Source organism: Schistocerca cancellata, chromosome 4 (genome assembly GCF_023864275.1).
Source record: "Schistocerca cancellata isolate TAMUIC-IGC-003103 chromosome 4, iqSchCanc2.1, whole genome shotgun sequence".
Classification (NCBI taxonomy): domain Eukaryota; kingdom Metazoa; phylum Arthropoda; class Insecta; order Orthoptera; family Acrididae; genus Schistocerca; species Schistocerca cancellata.
Window position 1 is genome coordinate 265055085 of NC_064629.1, and position 18044 is coordinate 265073128.

At 49.1% G+C, this 18044-nt stretch overlaps 1 protein-coding gene across 1 annotated transcript in view; it reads right to left on the bottom strand.

Moving 5' to 3' along the window:
• The window catches only part of LOC126183264 (tubulin beta chain-like), a 120082-nt gene that overhangs the window by 31907 nt on the left and 70131 nt on the right, over positions 1 to 18044 (bottom strand). Inside the window, exons 4-5 of the mRNA XM_049925087.1 lie at positions 4578 to 4704; positions 1593 to 1792 (exon numbers count right to left, since the gene is read on the bottom strand). Coding sequence (XP_049781044.1) covers positions 1593 to 1792; positions 4578 to 4704 — 327 coding nt within the window. The remainder of the gene's footprint in view (positions 1 to 1592; positions 1793 to 4577; positions 4705 to 18044) is intronic.

Genomic DNA, 18044 nt, shown 5'->3' on the forward strand with positions numbered 1-18044 from the left:
GTTATATGTGATACCTATTCGTCATACGTTCTGTGAAATGGTATCACTATGAGAATCTTAAGAGGCAGCTCTGTAACCCGTTAGTTGTCTTTTGAGGAGACCGTCTCTAATTTCATCAACGTATATTCACTGTAACCTGCTTACAGTACTCAAGCCTTGCTCACCTTCACAATTTTTACCACCACACACATTCCTCTATTTCGAAGTTTACTGTTACTTGATGCCTCTAATGTGTCCTAAATGTGTCCTATCAACATATCCATACTAGTCAAGTAATGTGAAATATTCTCTCTAAAAATCAGCGTTAATGTAGATTGTTTAGTTGACCAATTCTATAAATTGTTATTTTACTTAAAAGCTGTAGAGGTATGGTTTCTCATAATTAGATTCCTTGACAGAACTTTTGTAAATAAGTAACAACTGTCATGAAATAGCTTTAAAACAGTTTCCTGTTTCGAAGTATTTAAAATGAGAATCATTGTTTTCGTTATAGCAAAACTTCAGTACGCCGAAAAATCTGACATCTTACGTATCGTTGTGATCGATATCGTGCTACATATGGTAAACTATGTATTTATTCTTTAAAAAATAGTCACTATGTGGGTAGCAGTGCCAACACTTCAGTCGAGGACGCTCTTGTTTGCACTTAAGAATTGCTAATTCGTCAATGTTTCTGCAATTTCCAGCTGAAGCATCCCTAAAAATGTTGCAGGTTCAAAACCAGTGCTTCGATGATAAAGAGGATTGTGCTAAGACACAGTTTATTTTGATGGAATAGTCCATTTTTGTACTATGAAACCCAAGTTGATGAAGAACCGGGTGATAAGACTATCTCAAATTTTTGATTGCGAAATGATTAACTTGTAATGCTTGGTTACCTACATACCTTATTGGACAGAAAAATAAATTCAATCATTGTGAAAACTATTTACAAATTTTGGAAGTATAAATACAGTATAGGAAATATAAAGTACTTTATCAATTCATTATAACACTTACGCCGGATAAACTTGATACTATGTATTCGACGCTAACCTATGTCATGTTCGATTAATTTTACATTTTCGCACTTCACACCAGGGTCAAGAGATGTATGAACACCCTACCACACTATTTTGTCCTAGATAGCACGCCATACATGCATCGAGAAGGGTGAGTGGGAAACGTCTAATACAAATTTCCTAAGAAACCAAGAAAAATTTGAGAAGACTACGAAGATGGATACGTAATTAAGGATGCATTAGCAGCAACAGTGCGTCGATTTATCATCAGAAGAGACCGACATAAAATTAGGACGATGCATTACCATCGGCATTGGTTGGAAAATACCTTTGGGTGAGAGAGAGAGAGAGAGAGAGAGAGAGAGAGAGAGAGAGAGACAATTAACCGCCAATGCTTTATTTTATTTTCAGCCGAGTTTGTATCCATTTTCGTACTGTTTAGACAATCTAATCAGTATTCTTATCCAGGTGCTGCGAGTTATGCTGTGCGAAAAGGGAAATACAAATTCGGCTGAACACACCTTCAACCGTGACGAGAAAAGTGAGACATCGCAGCCATCAACAGTTCTTCCTGTTTATTAATAGTCGTACCTGAGACACGTTGTGACTCCTGACATTGTGAGTGAGACGAGGTGGTTGAGGTCGCTATAGCTGGGATTAGGCACCTTCAGCGTCTGGAAGCATATGTTGTACAGTGCCTCATTGTCTATGCAATAAGTCTGGTCTGTAATCTCCACCAGCCTATTGACTGATAATGTAGCGTTGTACGGTTCCACCACCGTGTCCGACACCTACGGAAAGAACAATGTGCGGCTACATTCGAGGTATATATAAAAAGGAGAAATGCCATTCTAACCCCTAGCAAAAAAAAATTCCCAGACGCCAATGTGAACACTGGCGTCACACAGGTACTGTAACAGTAGTTTCTGTGCATTCATCGGAACACGCACGTTGTGGTGTGCATCAAACGGAAATAACTCTTTTCGTGTCCATATGAGCAAGTGTCAGTAGTAGCTGCGTGGCACAATGCATTAATACTACTTGAAAAACGGCAACATTTATCACTGTTTTCCCAAAGGTGAGCAACTGCAATGCGAAAGAATAGTTCGATACAAATGCGTGCACTATTTTGCGCAAAATACTATTTTCTGAAGTGGCAGCGTAGTGTAGTGATTAAGACATACATGACATGTTGAAGGTTTTGGGTTAGAATTCTGTTGTGAGCTTTTACAATTTGTATTTTCAAGCTTTTATTGGAATAACTTAGATAATTATTCAATTAATTGGGGTAAGTATTACTTTTTATTGCTAATCTTTTGCTGTTATTTTAATTACAGTTTATTTGTTATTTTTATTATTATTCTCTTTACATTTGAAATCTTTGTACACGCTATTTTAATTATGGTATTTCAACGTTTCAAAATCCTTAACTGTTACAAAACAAACTAAGTTTATATTATCTGTGCAATGTAGTCAAATTTATTTTTCGGAGGAAGACGTACGTATTTTGGATGCTGATAGTTATACAAACATGTGAAACATATTCTAAGTGAAGTATGGACAAAATAACACAGATGCAGATTCAAGCAAAAGTAGGGATTACAGTACATCAGTCAAAATGACTAGAAATAATACATGGAGGGACATGAAAAATACAAAATGGTAAAACGGAAGAACTTAAATCACAGTTAAAACATAAGGGGATTAGAATCAGATGGAGAAAAACTGCAGATGAAAAAGAACAAAAGTTAATACCATGATTAAAATGATGCAACAAAGTATTAGAAGTTAGGGCGACAATTATTGAACTATATGAGAGAAAACGTAAATTAGTTACAAACTACGGCACACACTTTATTAAGTATGTAAACGTAGCTACAGATATTCGGATTTAGGTTATGATATGTTCCATTCGTCTGCCATCATTGCCACGATGTGAGGTGCAAACGAATAGCGAAATTCTGCACGACTCGCTGACGTGTCGGAATATCGAGGCTCTCAACGACCTCCCGAGTGGCTGTTTTCAGATCAGTAACGGTTATAGGGTTATTACTGTACGCCTTGAATTCAGTACAGTCTCACAGAAAGGAATCGCAGTCTTCAGATCCGGAGAATATGGTGGTCAGTCGAGGCCCATCCAAGTGGCCTCTGGGTACCCCAGAGCCAGAATGCGGTCCCCAAAGTGCTCCTCCAGGACATCAAACACACTCCTGCTTCGATGGTGTCGAGCTCTGTCTTGCATGAATCACATCGTGTCGAAATCAGCGTCACTTCGGATAATAGTCTTCCAAAACCTTCACATACCATTTGGTAGCACCGTGCCATCAAGGAATATCGCACCGATTATTCCGTGAGTGGACATTGCACACCACACTGTCACCCGTTGAGGGTGAAGAGACTTCTCGATCGCGAAATGCGGATTGTCAGACACCCAAATGCGCCAATTTTGCTTATTGACGAATACATCCAAATGAAAGTCAGCTTCGTCGCTAAACCAAACTATACTAATTCACGTAATGCCCCGCGGGCACCAGAGCAGTTTGGACGTCCTAACGCAAACGGCTCAAAAGTTAGGACGTTTTATTTCATATAGTTCAGTAACTGTTACCTTGTACATTGAAACTAATGAACTGAGTAAAAGCGATTGAGATTATTTTGATAAGGATTTCAAAATCAAAATTTGAAAGGAGTTATCAAAATTTGAAAGGAGTTATCAAAATTTGAAAGGAGTTATCAAAATTTGAAAGGAGTTATCAAAATTTGAAAGGAGTTATCAAAATTTGAAAGGAGTTATCAAAATTTGAAAGGAGTTATCAAAATTTGAAAGGAGTTATCAAAATTTGAAAGGAGTTATCAAAATTTGAAAGGAGTTACCAGATTTAACCCTTGAATTTCCCTTTTCAGATTTACTCGCTTCCCTGCCACATTCTAACTTCTGACACTCCACGCTTCGACCCCTTAGAGTGTTGCTCTTTCGATAGTCATGCAATCTTTTTCTTGTTGTCACCTCTCCTTTGGAAGACCTTCCCGGAGTTCAGGATGTAGGTCTATTCGAGAATCATCTTTTGCGAATGGAGTTTTCCTGGTCCCTCTTCAATTACTTGGGCACATGTCCCGTGGATTCACAGTGTGTGTTTTTGATGCATGCTTTCCATTGGCTCCTGCATCCTCAGGGCGATGATCGTGAGTGATTCTTTCGCCTATTAGATGCAGTTTTCACCCCAAGGACAAAAGTTGTCCTGAATCTGTCCTCTGCGCGATCTTTGTTAAGGACGTTCGCAGAACGAGGGTGAATTATGCCGAAAGTATTTGACCACCATTGTTGATCTTATTCCACATGAAAGCAGTGGCTGGGATCGAACTGTAGACTCAGGACATTTTATCGACTAAAAGACGCTATGCCGATACCGCAAATATGGCGAACACAGACTGATCTTAAAAGGCGATGTGTTTGTAAACCAATACATTGCATTTTCATATTTTGGGTAATAACAAGTAGTTCTTAATATCTTGAAAGTTCAGAGGGTATTGAGAAACCAGGGTCTGACCGACAGAGCAGAGGAGCTGGGTACTCACCTTTGGCGACGGCAGCACCGAGTATGTTTTTATGATGCGGTCTGGATATTCTTCCCTGATCTTCGAGATGAGAAGTGTTCCCATGCCGGACCCCGTGCCACCTCCCAAGGAGTGAGTCAGCTGGAATCTGCAACAAACGAGTCCAACACAGTCAATGCTGGTACTTACGTCATGTTTTTTGTTATAGGTAGCACATCTCTCTCACCTGGATGAATCGGGTTCAGTTGCCGTTATTTTCCTTTGTGGGCTAACTACCCTCTTCAGGCCAATTGGCAGCTACTTTATTCAGCTATAGCTCCAGCATCTAGGACACAGACAACCGCTGGGAGATCGGTGTGACATTTTCATGTTGCATTGAAATGACGCCTTGGGCCGGTCGACATCTCATGATTCTCTGGGACTGGAGTTACCTTATTTTTACGTTAAAGGGGCACGGACTGCGCCTGGATCGTACTAACCTCAGTATTCTTCAAGTCCAAAAAGTGCAATCCACTCATTACGTGTCTACGTCCATACTTCGCAGGTCAAGTGTGTTCCTAAGGATACGATTATTTCCCCCTTTCCTGTACCACTCTACTAGTACGTGTGAAAAATAACTGTAAGCCTTCCTATGGGCCATGATTTCTGTTTCACCATCACGGTCATTTTTCACGATTTCTTTGGGTGGAAACAATACCTTGCCTGTCTCTTTTTCGAATCTACAATCTCGCACTTACTGAACTTACATCTGACGACATGTACCTCTCTTCGATGGATCTTTCTTTAATCCTATTTGGTATAGTTCCCAGACTGACTAATAGTTCTCTAAGATCTACCATAAAAGTGTTTTGTACGTAACTTATCTGGAGAATGAATTACAGTTCCTCGAAATTCTTCCAACCAATCGCAGCCAGCATCCGCATTTCCTAAAACACGTTCCATGTGGTCATTCCGCCTTAGGTCCCTTTGCTTTCGTATTTTACGGTTGTTACTGTGTCCAGTGAATTATCCTTGTAGTGTAGTCTATCGGTAACAGGTATGTGCAATATGTTGCATTATTCCATCAGTCTTCGACCCTCTTACGTTCAGCTTGCGCTTTCTGAAATTACAGATTTCCCCCAAAGGTCACACTGAGCTCCGACAGTATTACGAGTATGTCAGAATCCATTGCCGTCCTAACTTCTTGCATCGTTATGATCTGGAAGTGGTTGTGACCAGTTTTCCGGTCGCGATTAAAGAAACGAGGCATTTCACTTTCCGGTTTCACTACATTCGAGACTGAGCCCGAGGTCTCTAACTGTGTATTAGCTGAACGAAGTTGTTACGTACTTTGAGTGAATGAAGACCGGTGCTGTCATATTGGTTAACTGACACACACACACACACACACACACACACACACTTGCCAGATGATTTCACGTGCACTCCTATTGCGCTTTGCCAATACTGGCCAATAGAAATGAAGTCTAACAGGAACGTCAGTTCATAATTTGAATCCAAGGAGTTATATGCTTGGTTCCAGAAAATTCGAAACCTCTCATGTTTCGGTTTAAACGAGGTACAGCCACCATACGTTATCTGCAGCAAACGAATGTCTTGTTTGGCGATTATCTATTCATTGTGAATACAAGTCTGCTTGTATTTAAGCATTTTAACTGCTCTAACTTACCACCTGAAACTTTTTTTGCGTGAAGGACGCAAAGCATTAACGAAAAATCTTATTTATTAACAAAATAAATCTGCATCTGTAACCCGCAACAACTGCCAAAGTTATTGGTAATTTTTAGTCTTAAGCTTGCTGCAAATTGTTGAAAGAATGACATCCAGTAACTTTTCAGAGCACGCTGTATGGTCAGACTACATCTTTATGCGAGTACATAATCCTTTTTACATACTCTTACTTGGAAGGACAAGTATCTTAACTGTTTGACAGTAACATGTATGTATTCGTAATTTTTACTCTACAGTCACTGAATGCTTTTTTTTTAACAAAGGCAAAACGTCTGTTTCAACCTACCGTACGCTTAAGTTAGAAAAATGACCAAGTCTGAAGTATAACAAACTTTCATCAGCAGTGTTTCATTATGGCAGAATTTATTTTCTCCCTTGTACCCCATCGTCAGTAGCTCTTTGTGACGAGGTCTGACAGACTGTCTTGTCGACATTTCATTTCACAGCCTGTTGTAATGTGTCATCGTTACTGTACAGTTAACTTAGATTGGAAGGACACTAAATAAATTTTGCGAGTTACGTTTTATTTTAACATTAAGAACATAAATTATACAATTTCGAGCAGACAAATAATTCCTGTTACTGGTGTACTCTAAGTCCAGGCGTAGGTAATAGACTAGCTTTTTATGATGACCATTCTAAATTATCAGATGAAAGGCCTGTCAATTGACCCGTTCGGTTTCTCCGCACTAGTAAATGACGGCACTATAGACAATAAAAACAAACATCCAATTCTGGACAGAAGAGTTTACGTTAAATAGAGAAATGAAGCGTCAAAAGCAAAAGCAACAGCTTTGTTAACGTCAGTATTTTGAAGGGAATATGAGAAAAAACGAGGAATAATTGGGAGCAGCAGACCGTTTAAGGCAGCTAGATAACTTTAACAAGCGAAGTGTCATGGGAAAAGTATGTTGTCTGTAGGTCTACATACACTGATGAGCCAAAACATTATGAAATGGTTCAAATCGCTCTGAGCACTATGGAACTTAAGATCTGAGGTCATCAGTCCCCTGGACTTAGAACTACTTAAACCTAACTAACCTAAGGACATACCACACATACTTGCCCGAGGCAGGATTCGAACCTACGACCGTAGCAGTAGCGCGGTTCCGGACTGAAGCGTCTAGAACCACTCGGCCACCGCGGCCGGCAAAAACATTATGACAACCTACGCAAAAGCGTGTTGGTCCACCTCTGGAAAGCAATTCAACAGTCATTTTGCGTGCCATGGATTCGATAAATACTTGAGGTTTCCAGAAGTTTGTGGCACCAGATACCTATGCGTAGCAGGCCACACACTTCCCGTAATTTACAGGCGGTTTGCTCGAACAGTCTAAGGGGTATACTGCCGGTTCATAGTGTCCAACGGGTACAATATTTCGGCGATCAGACATATCGCCATCGTCAGGTGCTCTAACGTCAGCGCACCTGACTATGGCGACATGTCTAATTGCCGAAATATTGTGCCCGTCGGACTCTATGAACCGGCAGTATACCCGTGGACTGTTCGAGCAACAAATACGCCGGGAGAAACAGAAGAATCACTACAGGCGGTTAGTTTGTGGGCGCAAGCTGGCGCCCGATAACGTTCCAGTTGGGTTTCATCGCGTTCAGATAAACCGAACTTTATGGCCAAGACAGCGTGAGTTCGCTATCACGCTTCTCAAACCATTGAAGAACGATTCTAGTCTTGTGACATTGACAGTTATCCAGCTGAAAGATGCCATCGCTGTTGGGGCAGACATCAAGCTTTAGGGGTTACAGGTGGTTCCTAATAATGTTCACGTAATCGACAGTTATGGTGCCTTGGAATACTACTGCAGGTCCCACTGAAGTCACTTGGATATGCACCATAACGTAATGCAGCTCCCACTGGCCTGAGTACGTGGCGCGCTACATGTTTCGAGCAACCGTTCGTCTTCAACCTGGTTTAATAGAAAACGGGAGTCATCAGACCAGGCGACACGATTCCATTGATCTACGGTCCAATCTTGATGACGCAGTGCCCATTGTAATCGCAATTGAAGCTGCTGTTGGCTCAACATGGGAACAAACAGGGGTCCTCTGCTGCGGAACACCGTGTTCAACACTGTGCGCTGAACGGTGTGCTCCAAAACACTGGTGCCTATGCCAGCACTGTACTCTGCCTTCAAATCTTTCACAGATCGACGCCGGCCTACCCTGGTTTAGAGACGGGCAAGCCGTACACAGTAAGGTTTTTTCGAAAATAGAAACTAGAAGGGGCACGACTAAAAACACTTAAGTAGGAACAATGGAATCAAGCTAGACAAGAATATCCATGAGGAACGATGAAGTGTTAGATACGCTCAGCCACTAAAGAGGGCCTGCCAAGGTCTATGGAGGTAACGCAGGTTGGGTAGCAAGAGGATGAGGAAGGCGAAGAAATCCATGAGAGAGAGTAACTCAAAATGCACAGCAGCAGAGGGGACTAAGAGGCAGCAGCCGCGACTGCATGTAGCAAGAACACCGGGCCCACTATGGTCTCCCCGTGCTATCGCTGGAACAGCAAAATTGCTCCCTGTCCTGACCATGACCAAGATGTCACCTGCCCTTTCCTGCTGGAGAGAGAATTAAGCCCAAAACTTTGCTTAAGGACGATTTACGCGATTAAAGCTACAATCGGAAAATAAAGGACAGTTGAGGAACTTACAACACATCCAAAATAAGAGTCGTATTCAGGCATATTCCACTCTTCAACTGCGAACATACAGAAGCTAGCCGGCTGGTGCGGCCGAGCGGTTCTAGGCGCTTCAGTCTGGAACAGCAAGACCGCTACGGTCGCAGGTTCGAATCCTGCCTCGGGCATGAGTGTGTGTGATGTCCTTAGGTTAGTTAGGTTTTTTAGTAGTTCTAAGTTCTAGGGGACTGATGACCTCAGATGTTAAGTCCCATAGTGCTCAGAACCATTTTAACCATACAGAAGCTTACTGAAAGAGGGGTATCATACTGATACACGAAGCAAACAGTGCTGAAGACATTCAGCACTGACACTGAATCTGGCCATCGTTGCTGTGCTATTTTGGGAGTAATAATGAAAGAAAAGAAATACACTAGGCAATGATGATTGAACAAAGACAGTCTAACATACTGAGCCAAGCGTGTCCACTCCACGTACCTGTGTTACAAGCTGGGTTACTTAGACGTTGTTAATGATAGCCTATGCGCTTATCCCAGCTTATAATATTCATGTAATTCATATGTACTTGTGTACATTAACATTACGCTGAACAAAATGAGCTATTCCTGTTCTGTTCCTCTAGAAAAGTTTAGTAAGCGTTTTAATAGTTCATGGATCTAAAATTTGTACAGAAAGGGCATTACATTCGGTGGACGTTTCAAGAAACATATTAATGTGATCCGGAATTGAAAAGCAGATTGGATATACTGCTGATAATACCCTTGGCTGAGATCATTCCCCATCCAAGAAAACATACCAGGTTCTATTAATTAAATCTTCGAGCCACTCACATACGTAAGAACATATTCCTGTTTCTCGGATCTTCGTCAATCGGTAGTTTGAACACACTTTCTGGAATATGGAACCTGCGTGATGCACTTCGTCAATGGTTCACAGGATATCGTGCGAGAAATAGGAAAGCCAAGTATGGCAAGAGCAATGGTTTCTATATCCGTACTGATTTGTGGATAAGATCTTTTCTGTCACAAAAAACTTTAGTATATTTCAACTCTGAATAAACTTAACAATTCTGTAGAAAACCGTTGTTAAGGATATGGATCTACGTTTGTGTGTCTGTTTTTTACGGAAAATTGGGGTATAATCGGGTTTGGGGAAGTACCGGGAGTCATTTCTCTATACGAGTCCGTAACTCTTTTGCCCGTTAGACCTTTAAGACAACCGGCAACTCCAGTGCCGCCAGGAGGCTTGATAGTGTCAAACGCGTTGCTGGGCAAAATAACTTCCTAAATTTTTTGCTGTTGTGTTTCTTATATAGTGATATTTTGTATTCGGCAAGGAACTATTAGTCATATTAAAAGCTGAAACTAGTAATAAAATGAATAATACTTTTAACAGGCCTTATGAGCATATGCCAAGTGAAACGATTGTTCACCATTCTTCTTATGCACACAGAATTTTACAGAGAAGGTACAGTTGATGTAAAACCAGAACTGTCTGATAGAAACCCACGATTTTGTAAGATTTATAATGTGTAACATAAGAAGTATCTGCTTTTAACAGCACACTACTTGTGCGTATACGTTTTACTAACTACAATTTAATAAATACATATAAAATTTACAATTAGTTGCTGCAATTTTTGGGTTATTTTATCACTAATAATTTGATTAATCATCCTTTTGAAGATGAAAACACACATCTGGGATCGGACTATTAAGCGCTTTATATGATCACGACATTAAGACATGGCTTAACTCAGTTGTTTGGACTTTCATACACTAGAACAGCAACAATGCAAAATGACCTATCTGCATTTAGAAAGACCAATATTGTCCCGCTTAATGCAAATGCCTTTGGCAAATAGGAGCTTCCAGCATCAGATAAATCAGAAAGAATAATTCCAGAGTTCCAGAACACGAAACTGTCACTTCCTGCTTCTCCATATCCTGATCCGTCGACTGAAGTGCAGACACAGTCTTAATTCACTGTATCACCGTAGAGTGTAAAGTCAGTTCCTTATTACGAGAAACCATCACCAGTCTCCATACACAAACTCTATCCAACAAAAAATCTCCCTAGAAGGTAAAAAAATGAAGCACTCCGGGTGTAGATCATAGGAAGGGCAGATTCTGACGACGTGAGAGCCCAACAGCTCTTTTTAAGATGAGAGTGAAATGCCTTGCCTTCATTGTAAGGAGTTCAAATTGTCAACAAGAAAATCAGTTAATTGGGTAAAGTGTTCTAAGTGTTAGAAGTGGGTTCCATGAAGAATGTACAGGGTGGACTGAAGATGACTGGCGTGAGTATCAGTGTGTTGCATGCCTCAGACGGACAACATAACATTGATCATTTGTGCCCCCACAGAGTACGTGCTTTTACTCCAAAGTACACTACGTCATCAAGTCTCCTGACACCCTCAAAAACATACTTTTTCATATTAGGTGCACTGTCCTGCCACCTACTGCCAGGTACTCCGTATCAGCGACCTCAATAGTCATTAGACATCGTGAGAGAGCAGAATGGGGCACTCTGCAGAACTCATCGTCTTCGAACGTGGTCAGGTGATTGAGTGTCACTTGCGTCATACGTCTGTATGCAAGATTTCCACACTCCTAAGCATCTCTAGGTCCACTGCTTCCGATGTGATAGTGAAGTGGAAACGTGAAGGGACACGTACAGCACAAAAGCGTACAGGTCAACCTCGTCTGTTGACTGACAGACCGCTGACAGTTTAAGAGGGTCGTAATGTGAAATACGCAGGCATCTATCCAGACCATCACATAGGAATTCCAAACTGCATCAGGATCGACTGTAAGTACTATTATAGTTAGGCGGTAGGTGTGGAAACTGATTTCATGGTCGAGCAGCTGCTCAGTGCCACACGGCAGTGCCACACGGCAGTGCCACACGGCAGTGCCACACGGCAGTGCCACACGGCAGTGCCACACGGCAGTGCCACACGGCAGTGCCACACGGCAGTGCCACACGGCAGTGCCACACGGCAGTGCCACACGGCAGTGCCACACGGCAGTGCCACACGGCAGTGCCACACGGCAGTGCCACACGGCAGTGCCACACGGCAGTGCCACACGGCAGTGCCACACGGCAGTGCCACACGGCAGTGCCACACGGCAGTGCCACACGGCAGTGCCACACGGCAGTGCCACACGGCAGTGCCACACGGCAGTGCCACACGGCAGTGCCACACGGCAGTGCCACACGGCAGTGCCACACGGCAGTGCCACACGGCAGTGCCACACGGCAGTGCCACACGGCAGTGCCACACGGCAGTGCCACACGGCAGTGCCACACGGCAGTGCCACACGGCAGTGCCACACGGCAGTGCCACACGGCAGTGCCACACGGCAGTGCCACACGGCAGTGCCACACGGCAGTGCCACACGGCAGTGCCACACGGCAGTGCCACACGGCAGTGCCACACGGCAGTGCCACACGGCAGTGCCACACGGCAGTGCCACACGGCAGTGCCACACGGCAGTGCCACACGGCAGTGCCACACGGCAGTGCCACACGGCAGTGCCACACGGCAGTGCCACACGGCAGTGCCACACGGCAGTGCCACACGGCAGTGCCACACGGCAGTGCCACACGGCAGTGCCACACGGCAGTGCCACACGGCAGTGCCACACGGCAGTGCCACACGGCAGTGCCACACGGCAGTGCCACACGGCAGTGCCACACGGCAGTGCCACACGGCAGTGCCACACGGCAGTGCCACACGGCAGTGCCACACGGCAGTGCCACACGGCAGTGCCACACGGCAGTGCCACACGGCAGTGCCACACGGCAGTGCCACACGGCAGTGCCACACGGCAGTGCCACACGGCAGTGCCACACGGCAGTGCCACACGGCAGTGCCACACGGCAGTGCCACACGGCAGTGCCACACGGCAGTGCCACACGGCAGTGCCACACGGCAGTGCCACACGGCAGTGCCACACGGCAGTGCCACACGGCAGTGCCACACGGCAGTGCCACACGGCAGTGCCACACGGCAGTGCCACACGGCAGTGCCACACGGCAGTGCCACACGGCAGTGCCACACGGCAGTGCCACACGGCAGTGCCACACGGCAGTGCCACACGGCAGTGCCACACGGCAGTGCCACACGGCAGTGCCACACGGCAGTGCCACACGGCAGTGCCACACGGCAGTGCCACACGGCAGTGCCACACGGCAGTGCCACACGGCAGTGCCACACGGCAGTGCCACACGGCAGTGCCACACGGCAGTGCCACACGGCAGTGCCACACGGCAGTGCCACACGGCAGTGCCACACGGCAGTGCCACACGGCAGTGCCACACGGCAGTGCCACACGGCAGTGCCACACGGCAGTGCCACACGGCAGTGCCACACGGCAGTGCCACACGGCAGTGCCACACGGCAGTGCCACACGGCAGTGCCACACGGCAGTGCCACACGGCAGTGCCACACGGCAGTGCCACACGGCAGTGCCACACGGCAGTGCCACACGGCAGTGCCACACGGCAGTGCCACACGGCAGTGCCACACGGCAGTGCCACACGGCAGTGCCACACGGCAGTGCCACACGGCAGTGCCACACGGCAGTGCCACACGGCAGTGCCACACGGCAGTGCCACACGGCAGTGCCACACGGCAGTGCCACACGGCAGTGCCACACGGCAGTGCCACACGGCAGTGCCACACGGCAGTGCCACACGGCAGTGCCACACGGCAGTGCCACACGGCAGTGCCACACGGCAGTGCCACACGGCAGTGCCACACGGCAGTGCCACACGGCAGTGCCACACGGCAGTGCCACACGGCAGTGCCACACGGCAGTGCCACACGGCAGTGCCACACGGCAGTGCCACACGGCAGTGCCACACGGCAGTGCCACACGGCAGTGCCACACGGCAGTGCCACACGGCAGTGCCACACGGCAGTGCCACACGGCAGTGCCACACGGCAGTGCCACACGGCAGTGCCACACGGCAGTGCCACACGGCAGTGCCACACGGCAGTGCCACACGGCAGTGCCACACGGCAGTGCCACACGGCAGTGCCACACGGCAGTGCCACACGGCAGTGCCACACGGCAGTGCCACACGGCAGTGCCACACGGCAGTGCCACACGGCAGTGCCACACGGCAGTGCCACACGGCAGTGCCACACGGCAGTGCCACACGGCAGTGCCACACGGCAGTGCCACACGGCAGTGCCACACGGCAGTGCCACACGGCAGTGCCACACGGCAGTGCCACACGGCAGTGCCACACGGCAGTGCCACACGGCAGTGCCACACGGCAGTGCCACACGGCAGTGCCACACGGCAGTGCCACACGGCAGTGCCACACGGCAGTGCCACACGGCAGTGCCACACGGCAGTGCCACACGGCAGTGCCACACGGCAGTGCCACACGGCAGTGCCACACGGCAGTGCCACACGGCAGTGCCACACGGCAGTGCCACACGGCAGTGCCACACGGCAGTGCCACACGGCAGTGCCACACGGCAGTGCCACACGGCAGTGCCACACGGCAGTGCCACACGGCAGTGCCACACGGCAGTGCCACACGGCAGTGCCACACGGCAGTGCCACACGGCAGTGCCACACGGCAGTGCCACACGGCAGTGCCACACGGCAGTGCCACACGGCAGTGCCACACGGCAGTGCCACACGGCAGTGCCACACGGCAGTGCCACACGGCAGTGCCACACGGCAGTGCCACACGGCAGTGCCACACGGCAGTGCCACACGGCAGTGCCACACGGCAGTGCCACACGGCAGTGCCACACGGCAGTGCCACACGGCAGTGCCACACGGCAGTGCCACACGGCAGTGCCACACGGCAGTGCCACACGGCAGTGCCACACGGCAGTGCCACACGGCAGTGCCACACGGCAGTGCCACACGGCAGTGCCACACGGCAGTGCCACACGGCAGTGCCACACGGCAGTGCCACACGGCAGTGCCACACGGCAGTGCCACACGGCAGTGCCACACGGCAGTGCCACACGGCAGTGCCACACGGCAGTGCCACACGGCAGTGCCACACGGCAGTGCCACACGGCAGTGCCACACGGCAGTGCCACACGGCAGTGCCACACGGCAGTGCCACACGGCAGTGCCACACGGCAGTGCCACACGGCAGTGCCACACGGCAGTGCCACACGGCAGTGCCACACGGCAGTGCCACACGGCAGTGCCACACGGCAGTGCCACACGGCAGTGCCACACGGCAGTGCCACACGGCAGTGCCACACGGCAGTGCCACACGGCAGTGCCACACGGCAGTGCCACACGGCAGTGCCACACGGCAGTGCCACACGGCAGTGCCACACGGCAGTGCCACACGGCAGTGCCACACGGCAGTGCCACACGGCAGTGCCACACGGCAGTGCCACACGGCAGTGCCACACGGCAGTGCCACACGGCAGTGCCACACGGCAGTGCCACACGGCAGTGCCACACGGCAGTGCCACACGGCAGTGCCACACGGCAGTGCCACACGGCAGTGCCACACGGCAGTGCCACACGGCAGTGCCACACGGCAGTGCCACACGGCAGTGCCACACGGCAGTGCCACACGGCAGTGCCACACGGCAGTGCCACACGGCAGTGCCACACGGCAGTGCCACACGGCAGTGCCACACGGCAGTGCCACACGGCAGTGCCACACGGCAGTGCCACACGGCAGTGCCACACGGCAGTGCCACACGGCAGTGCCACACGGCAGTGCCACACGGCAGTGCCACACGGCAGTGCCACACGGCAGTGCCACACGGCAGTGCCACACGGCAGTGCCACACGGCAGTGCCACACGGCAGTGCCACACGGCAGTGCCACACGGCAGTGCCACACGGCAGTGCCACACGGCAGTGCCACACGGCAGTGCCACACGGCAGTGCCACACGGCAGTGCCACACGGCAGTGCCACACGGCAGTGCCACACGGCAGTGCCACACGGCAGTGCCACACGGCAGTGCCACACGGCAGTGCCACACGGCAGTGCCACACGGCAGTGCCACACGGCAGTGCCACACGGCAGTGCCACACGGCAGTGCCACACGGCAGTGCCACACGGCAGTGCCACACGGCAGTGCCACACGGCAGTGCCACACGGCAGTGCCACACGGCAGTGCCACACGGCAGTGCCACACGGCAGTGCCACACGGCAGTGCCACACGGCAGTGCCACACGGCAGTGCCACACGGCAGTGCCACACGGCAGTGCCACACGGCAGTGCCACACGGCAGTGCCACACGGCAGTGCCACACGGCAGTGCCACACGGCAGTGCCACACGGCAGTGCCACACGGCAGTGCCACACGGCAGTGCCACACGGCAGTGCCACACGGCAGTGCCACACGGCAGTGCCACACGGCAGTGCCACACGGCAGTGCCACACGGCAGTGCCACACGGCAGTGCCACACGGCAGTGCCACACGGCAGTGCCACACGGCAGTGCCACACGGCAGTGCCACACGGCAGTGCCACACGGCAGTGCCACACGGCAGTGCCACACGGCAGTGCCACACGGCAGTGCCACACGGCAGTGCCACACGGCAGTGCCACACGGCAGTGCCACACGGCAGTGCCACACGGCAGTGCCACACGGCAGTGCCACACGGCAGTGCCACACGGCAGTGCCACACGGCAGTGCCACACGGCAGTGCCACACGGCAGTGCCACACGGCAGTGCCAAACGGCAGTGCCAAACGGCAGTGCCACACGGCAGTGCCACACGGCAGTGCCAAACGGCAGTGCCAAACGGCAGTGCCAAACGGCAGTGCCAAACGGCAGTGCCAAACGGCAGTGCCAAACGGCAGTGCCAAACGGCAGTGCCAAACGGCATCTCGCTTGGTGTAAGAACTGTAAACAATGGACGCTTGAACAGTGGAAAAACGCTGTTTAGAGTGACGAATCATGGTACACAATGTGGTGTCCGATGGAGTGTGGGTATGGCGAATGCCTGGTGAATGTCATCTGCCACCGTGTGTAGTGCCAACAGTAAAAATCGGAAGCGATGGTGTTGTGTTTTTCATGGACGGGCCTTGCACAAGTTTTGCGTGGCACTATCACAGTACAGGCCTACATTGATGTTTTAAGCACCTTCTTGCTTCCCACTGTTGAAGTGCAATTGGGGGATGACGATTGCATCTTTCAAAACGATCGAGTACATGTTCATATCCCAGGGCCTGTGGCGAAGTGGTTACACGATCGTAACATCCCTGCGCAGAGTCATGACCTGAATCCTATGTAACACCTTAGGGAGTTTTTGGACGGCGACTTCGTGCCAGGCCTCACCGACCGACATTGATACCTCCCCTCAGTGCAGCACTCCGTGCAGAATGGGCTGCCATTGCCCAAGGAACCTTCCAACACCTGATTGAAGGTGTGCGTGCGAGAGTGGAAGCTATCAAGGACAAGGGTGGGCCAACACCATATTGAATTCCAGCGTTACCGATGGAGGGAGCCACGAACTTTTAAGTCACTTTCAGCCAGGTGTCCGGATAATTTTGATCACAAAGTTTATGGTATTGTATCGTATGGTATGTAACGTAAGTTTTTTATGTCTATTTTTCACTGAAATAAATTTGGCGTCCAAAAAAATGAAGATCGTTGTTATCTAGCTTTCTCCTTAGCTACCAGATTATATCCAAAATTACCCTATTATTCTTATACAGGATAGTCAATGTCTGAAAAGCTTTTAAGGGTGTTGCAGGGTGGATTGTGCTGAGAAATAATTGTAAAGAAAAAAAATCGATACGTTGCGCTGTTTCCGATTAAACTGGCATTGACTTTAGCTAGTCAGATAGTGGCGCGCGCAGATGCTCGCAATTGCACATGCTGAAACGCACATCTGCGGGTCCGTGAATTATCACTTGTTAAAACGTGAGCGAAAGATGCTTTTGTTGGGTTTGGCGACACTGTCTCAAGCAGGCTGCTTGATTTTGCTCGCGCAGTTACCTGATTGGCTAACTTTAATGCTAAGTAAACCGTAAATGGCGCAAAGTGTCTCTTTTGTCAGTTATGTCTCAGCGCAGCCTACTGTGCAACAGCCTAACAAAGCTGTTCAGACTCTTTCTGACCACCTTATATGTGAGAGTTA